General features: G+C 33.5%; 1 protein-coding gene across 1 annotated transcript in view; it reads left to right on the top strand.

The window, feature by feature from the left end:
* LOC141287674 (importin-11-like) overlaps positions 1 to 8,449 on the top strand; it is a 79,195-nt gene that overhangs the window by 45,097 nt on the left and 25,649 nt on the right. The window contains exon 10 of the mRNA XM_073819820.1: positions 7,017 to 7,112. Within this exon, the coding sequence (XP_073675921.1) occupies positions 7,017 to 7,112 (96 nt within the window). The remainder of the gene's footprint in view (positions 1 to 7,016; positions 7,113 to 8,449) is intronic.

Below are 8,449 nucleotides of genomic sequence, written 5' to 3'. Positions count from 1 at the left end.
ATATTTAGTGGCACCGAGAGGCTTGCATGAAACGAGGCCCAGCATATTAATTTTCACAGGCATTCAGGGTGCTTTGAATGGCATTTTCTGATCCTGCCATTACTATTCTATTTGCTGTGTTCTGACTCCGTCTGAATAAACACCTGTGGGCTCACAGCAATGCCCAAGGCGCTGAATGTTTTTTCTCTGAGGCGCAATACGTCACAAATAATTTCACCCCCTAATGAAGTATAACCGCAGTGACAGCAATGAAACGATACAGATTTGTCTCTGCTTCAGTCATTTGGAGAGCGCAGAATAAACAGATGATGATAATAATGATGTAATGATCTCCGCATATACAGCCGGGCCAAAAATGGAAGAGGGGGATATGCAGATTGGGTCTTTGCTTTTACACATGCACAAATAGAACGGTTCAGAGTGTTTTCAACCAGCTGCCTTTTGAAATAATGATGTTGGAGTTTGCCAGAACATTTAAACAGTTTAAAGCAAGCTGCTTGCTTAATTACAATGGGAATACATATTCAAAAGAAAGCCAAGTGGATTACATGTAGACGGTGGCTAATTTATTGTAAATATCAAGTAGCAGTGCCATGAGATTCAGATTTTTTCAAGACATTTAACCCTTGACTCAGAGAGGAAAGAAAAAATGCAAAAAAAGGAAAAATGTATTTCGAATGTAAGCATCAAAACAATGCCCTACCATATTCCAACGCATCAAAGCAGTCAATGCAGCACAGTCATGAATAACAAAGAGGTTGCTGACGTTTAGTAAACTGTGGACTAGCTTTGACTCTTGCTCCTGATTTGAATAGCGATGCTTCCCGTTTTAAGTGTCAGTTGATGGCCTTTCATTTTTAACCAGAAATGTGCACACTGCTTTTCTGATGTTCATTGAAGTTTTCCGTGTCTTTTTCCTGTGTTGCTTGAAATGTCAAATCCATGCTTGAAAAGCTCATATCCAAACCAATGTCAGAAATTAGCTTTTTCTTTACTTCAGAAAAGGATTTCACAATTATTTGAAAAAGTAATCACCATTATAATTACGACTGCTAAAGTTTAACAGATGGCAATTTCTATTTACAGTGTTTTTTTGCTTTGAACACTGTAGCAAAAGAAATCCATTCAGCACTGCTGAAAATAAGAATTTTATTGTATATTCAACTAAACAACGTTAATAATTGTGACTACAATATTAAGAACAATAACTAGCCATTTAGAAATCTGTTTGTCATTTTATGCGTTACTGATTTCACATTGCGATAGGGTGTTGACATTGTGGAAATCCGTTTTCACCACTGAATAAAACATAAAAGGTAATTCCGACTTTTTATCTCACTTTATGATTATTTCCTCGCAATTGTAAGTTTACGTCCTGCAGTTGGAACAGACAATTATGACTTTTTTTTCCCCTCAGAATTGCATGATATAAACTTGCAGTTGCAAGAAATAAAGTCTGGATTGCAAAATATATAGTCCGAATTGTGGGATATAAACACAATTGCGAGAAGTAAAGGCAAATTGCAAGTAATTTGCATGTAAATTGCAAGATATGAACTAGCAATTCTGAGAAAAAAAGTCACAATTGCGTGTTTATATCTTGCGATTCTGCCTTTCCTCAGAACTGTGAGTTTATACAGTATCTCGTAATTCTGACTTTAGAACTCACAATTGCTAGTTTACATCTCGTAATACTTTTTTAGAATTTAAACTCACTATTGTGAGTTATAAAGTGTAGTTCTGAGGGGGAAAAGACTGCTTTGTGAGTTTATATCTCACAATTCTAAAAGTTCTAAAGTCAGAATTGCATCTTGCAATTGTGACTTTTTTCTCTAAAATGCTAGTTTTTATCCTGCAATTCTGCCTTTACATCTCACAATTTTGACTTTATAACTCACAATTGTGAGTTTAAATCATGCAAAGAAAAGTCATTATTGTGAGTTTGTGTCACGTTGCAATTTTTCACGTAGCAAAAAAGTTGCAATTATCTTTTTATGACTTTATATCTCATAATTTTGATTTTATAACTTGCAATTGTGCATTTATTTTTCGCAGTTCTGACTTCAAATTGAGTCAAATTGCAAGTTTATATTATGCATAGAAAGGAAAAGTCATGATTGTGAGTTTGTATCACGCAATTCTGACCTATTGTCTCACGGTTTTGTGATTATATCCCACAATTCTGCTTTTATCTCGCAAATTTTGAGTATATATCCTGCAAATCTGACTTTATATCTCACAATTCTGACTTAATAACTTGCAGTTGTGAGTTTATATTTCACAGTTCTGACTTTACAACTCGCAAATGCAAGTTTCTATCATGCAAAGAAAAGAAAAGTCATAATTGTGAGTTTGTGTCACGCAATTCTAAGAAAAAAGTTAGATAAAAAGTCGCAGTTATCTTTATTTTTTATTTAGTGGCGGAAATGTTTCATTCTAAAGGTCAAACATTCTGATGGTCAAACATGAAATGAGACACTTAATTGTGCCTTTTTTGGTGCATGAAAACTTAACTAACGTTATACAAGCACAAAAGAAAGAAAAATATTATTTGATTTTACAATTCTTCTAATATGTTGTCCTGTAAAATCCTTTTTAAAAAGATGGAACTACAGGTTTAATTGTCCAAAAGTGCTGGTTTGGGTGTCTTTAAGTGTCATACATGCCTGTTTTTCAGGCCCAAGCAGAGTGATAAGAAATCTTTAATATGATGCATCTTTGATAGGTCAGTAGCGCAGCTCTTGTAGCTCGAATATTGGCGGGATGAGATAAGATTGCCCTCTATCCTGTATTATACTACAAAAAAGTAATATTAAAGCTGTAAATTTTATTAAACATATAGCTGAGTAGATATTTAGCTAGCTTTGGTGCTTGCCAAGTTTGCCTGTAGCTGACTTACAGGGTGTCTTCAGGCAAAACGGTAATTGGCTTTTCATATATTCTAATATATGCTTAGCATGACACATTTCGAGTAATTCAAAACTTTTTCAGTCATCAGCTTTGAACGGTGAGGGATATGCAATACTGAGAATTTAACTTTTATGTATTAGAAAATGAATGAGAACGCAGATAAAATGCAATGAGCACCTCGTTTTGGATTAAGGAAACGCTCAATTCTCCACTTGCAGGGTGCAGATGGGTGATAGGGAGGCACACGTCATGTCACAATCGTAATTTCATACCACCCGTCTTTCATTTCTGAACAATTTCTTGTTATTAAGTCATATCAGCTGTTCCCCTCTCTCTTAGCAGCTACAGTACCTCATTTTCTTCCTCCATTTCACCAAAGCAGAGATGTGATTGCTGCTCCAGAAACGGTATTGACTAGTTCATTTCACCGAGCAATGTTTTTTTGAGAGTTAGGACTGACCTTCCTTATCTGGCTTTTCATTGAATGCTGCATGTGAGCAGATCTGAGGTGGAGGAAGAATCGTCACAGGGTTCTAAGTGGAAAGTCGAGGGATCTTGTGTGTTTGACGAATGAACCAATTTGTATCAGACATTGAGGGGGTTATATTGAAGACCGTGATGGAAAGGGCCAAACACAGGAAATTTGGCCCTGTCACATATTATAGAAGAAAACTGTGCTGGGAAGGTCAAGACCATAGGATGTTTTCATCCTTAAAGAGATAGTTCACCCAGAAATGACAATTCTGTCAATAGTTACTCACCTTTGTGTCTTGTATTTCGTCTGTGGAACCCAAAAGGAGATATTTACAGTGGGATGTCCAAGCTGCACTTTTACATCCAATAAAAGTGAATTGAGACCACTGCTGTTAAGCAATATTTAAGTGAATAATGATTTAAATTAAATTTAAGACCTGTCGTATGACTTCAGAAGACACAAGTTGTACGAATCAGGGATGTGCCCAAACTGAATAGCGTGTTTGAAACGGAAAAGATGTGTACTACGGAATAAATACAAGCAATTTCAGTGTTTATTCAATGCACAATTGTATCGTTGAGTAATTATACTGAATGCGCACTCGCTTTTAACTTTCACCTTCAAGATTTGCAATTACAAATACTTTTACCACACATTTTATAAGATTAGATGTTTGTCAGTGGTGCTCAAGATCTGCAAATCATTCACCATTGTCCCATCAGTCATCTCTCCTTACTCTGTTCTTGTGATATGTAAAATTGTATGTGCTGAAATGTAACAGGCTACCGCTAGCAAGCGACTAACCACGTCAGACACTTTTTCACACAGGGCCATGTGAGTTTGGAATTTGTTTGCCCTTCTTAAAAGCCTTCATTTAAAAACTGCATGTTGTGTTTACTTGTATTATCTTTGATTAATATTTAAATTTGTTTGTTGATCTGAAACATTAAAGTGTGACAAACATGCAAAAAAATAAGAAATCAGGAAAGGGGGCAACATTTTTTCACACCACTGTAAGTACACATACATGTATGTATTTAAGAAATATTAACATACAAACTTTTCTGAAGATCCAGGACTTTTTAAATTGCATCTATAACAGATGCAATTTATCTATACTGGCATATTAAATGTGATAATGCCAATATATAATGTAATATTTTTGAGTTCTAGGAATTTTTTTAATGACACAGCTATGTCATAAATATTCAACCCCTATTCAACATAGCTGTTTTTAGTCACTTATTTGTATGGGAGGGTACAAAATTGTCTTCAAACACAAATAAACCTTTAGAAACTCTATTGGAGAACAGAATTAGCTTGGGCTGTTGCACAGTTAGCCCACAAATGTGCTGAAGTTGAGTAGCAAATATGACAAAGTCAACAGAGCTCTCACAAAAGCTGTAGAGAAGCTATAGAGAAGAAATAATTTTATTACTTCAGAAAGTCTAAGGCTACATGAAGATTTTCAAGACGTTAAAAGTTGCTAGAGCCACTTTGAATTATATTATGATTCATCAGTAGCTGCATTTCCATTACCCCTTAAATTGCACAAATTGAAAATATGTTGCAGTTGTGCAAAAACTCCCATATATTGCAAAAAAGTTATTCAGTCACATGAGGTGGTTTTTCAGGCAGTTCGAAAAAGAAATATTTCGCAAAACAGCAATGGTATTTTTTTTTTCGCATTCACAGCCTACATTCGATTAAATATAGCCAAAATCCCCCAAAAATATGTTGCCATTACTTATCGCGAGAGGAAAAAAAAAATGTTTAGTCGCATAACATCACCATAATTTTGCGATAATTTTTACTCGACATTTATAAAATATCGCAAATCTGTAATTGAAATGTGCCTAGTGTTACATTCTCAGAATTAGTATACGGAAATGTGTATTAATTAAATTTTATCTAATAGTTTACTGATGCCTTTGTTAAATTGTTTTCATAAAATGCTGACCACCACAGCAAAATGTATTGCAGGTGAAGGAGGTTGAATAATTTTGATTGCAACTGTATATTCTTATATTCACAAACTTTTACTTTGGATGCGATCAATTTGACAGCACTTATAAATAATAAAAAAACTTAAGTTAGCAAACAAGATTTTTGTTTAGTTTTAATTGAAGGACTAACATTACCAACTGGAAATAAATAAAAACTAAAACTGAATTTAAAACTGGAATAAAAATAGAAGCCCTAAGCAGTTATATTGAAATGAGTAAAATAATAAAAATAAATACCAAAAAAAAAACACAAAGAAAAGCAAATTCAAAATATTGATACAAACTAAAGATGTGCCCGAATAGTGAATCTGTATTTGGAAAGCCATGGAAAATGAATAACACCTTCTATGGAGCCATTAAAGGGACATGGTTAGCTGCTTGCTTGTGGTAGACTGTTACATTACAGTACAAAAAAATTTCACTTACCACAGTTTACACAGAGTAAGTGTGATCACAAATCTCAAAAGTGAAAGTAAAAAGCGAACGCACATTCAAAAGCGATATCAATGCCCCGCATATGAATAACAGCTCCCTGATGTCTGCAATTTATATACAGTATAATTACCCAATGATATAGTTGCAATCAAATATATTTTTCCTCCCATCTCATATTTATTCCCTTTAAGGGTTCCTTAGTACACAGGTATTAATACTTTGACAGTTTGACAGGCGGTGGTCACTATTTACTTTCACTATATATATCAGAGCAGCTCAGACATTCTTCTAAACTTCTCCATTTGTGTTCCACTGAGAAAAAAAAGTCAAACAGCATGTGTTTGAAATGGCATGATGAATGTTGTAAATTATAAATTATAAATTATTCTGTGTCCACTATTCCTTTTATATATCAGACATATGGCTACAAGGCTGTGAAATGGAGAGATTGTCCTTCATAAAGTGCGGACTGTTGCTATGTCACAGAAAGCATAAAGAACAGCTGCATTAAGGGTTTAATCTAATGAATATCTTCACATTTATCTGCGATAACTGCTTCAGATAATATGTGCAGTCTAATGTTCAGGTCCCTTGAGTGTAGTTCAGATTTTAACAGTCAGTGAGACTGAGTATTTCTCTTAAGCTTATGATTGTTCCCTTGCAGAAAGGGTTTGAGTGCAAGTTATTTCCAGGCTGAAAAGGTTTTTTTTTTTTTTTCCAGACTGAAAATCTTAATACCCACGGGTAAGGATGTCGAAAGTACAGGTGCTTTGCTACCAACTCAATGCGAAAACTTAAACAAAAAAACAATAGCATTCTTTCTAAAATTTAGTTAGTCGAGTAGCGACTCTGTGCCCACGCGCTGTCAGACTGACAGGCGTTTGGTTTTGAAGGCTCATACGCGTATTTGCCCGCATGCAAAACATTTTGGTTTTGGTTATAAAGTTAAGTTTCATTGAGAAATATTTGAAGAGTATTGTTTTGATTTAGTTTGTTTTGCTTTGAATAGCATTTTTATTTCAAAAGTGATATTGAGTATTGTGAAATTTCACTCCCTTTCTGTAGACTACTACTCACTGGCTTGTGAAGACACCTTAAAACATCTTTCTGTCACCGTGCTCTCAGAGTGTGAATGATGGAAGGTTGTGTTCATTCTCTGAGTAACGTTTTCCTCTGCAATCATTTTTCAGCGTGATCCAGGACAAGTTCTGTGGGATCATTAACATCAGCGTGGAGGCTCTGCACGATGTTATGACAGAAGACCCTGAGACGGCTACCTTCAAGGAGTAAGTTTGATTCTCTCTTTTTGATGACACCTCTTCTCCATAGAGGCACTTTGTCTGCCTAATGACCTGGAAAATGGTGGACAAGGGCACACACTGTCATGGCAAGGTGTTTCATGAAACAAATGCTCAGCTTTAGGAGAAGTGATTGTGATCTGTGTCACAGTGTTTTCTGCCATCTTGTTGATTATATAATATTAAAATATGTATAGTATAAGAAGTATACATAGTATAAAAAATTATTTAAACAACTACACATCCATGTAAAATTATATTGGTAACATTAGTTAATGTATTAACAAACAAAGAACAATTTATTTATTACAGTATTTATTAATCTTTGTTAAAGTTAGTTAATAAAAATACAATTGTTCATTGTTCATGTTAGTTAACAGTGCATTAACTAACGTTAACAAATACAACTTGTGATTTTAATAATGCATTAGTAAATGCTGAAATTAACAATAACTAAGATTAATAAATGCTGTAGAAGTATTGGTCATTCTTAGTTAATGTTAACTAATATAGTGAACTAATGTTAACTAATAAGCCTTATTGTAAAGTGTTACCATTATATTTAAATGAATAAAAGATCTAAATATATAATATATATAAATTGCATGTGTAAATTGCATGCATGTGCATGTGTATATGTAGTCTATGCAGACATAATAATTATAATACATATGTTATTCTATGTGTATATGTGTATAAATTTATTTGTAATATCGCTATTAAAATAATTGTATTATATATATTAATAATTTATTATATATTAATGTATACAATTAATATTTATTAGTATAGGACTATAAATTAAATTACAATATATAATTTTAATGTATAATGTCATTCTGCAATTCTGTGAATTCTTCTATAAATGCACTTCTTTAAAAATCATATTTTTTAAATATGGAATCTGGCTATGTATGTATATGTATGTGTGTATATATATATATATATATATATATATATATGTGTGTGTGTGTGTGTGTGTGTGTGTGTGTGTGTGTGTGTGTGTGTGTGTGTGTGTATATGTATGTATGTATATATGTGTGTGTGTGTGTGTGTGTGTGTGTGTGTGTGTGTGTGTGTGTGTGTATGTGTGTATATGTGTGTGTGTGTGTGTGTGTGTGTGTGTGTGTGTGTGTGTGTGTGTGTATATATATATAAATGTGTGTGTATGTATATGTATGTGTATATATATATATATATATATATATATATATATATATATACGTGTGTGTGTGTGTGTGTGTGTGTGTGTGTGTGTGTATAAATTAATTAATAAAGAAATCATTAATTGTGATAATAATAACAATAATACAGTTATAATATAG

The sequence above is a fragment of the Garra rufa genome, chromosome 15 (genome assembly GCF_049309525.1).
Source record: "Garra rufa chromosome 15, GarRuf1.0, whole genome shotgun sequence".
In the NCBI taxonomy this organism is placed as follows: Eukaryota; Metazoa; Chordata; class Actinopteri; order Cypriniformes; family Cyprinidae; genus Garra; species Garra rufa.
The sequence above is the reverse complement of the archived record's forward strand: the minus strand, read 5'-3'. Positions and strand labels throughout refer to the sequence as shown.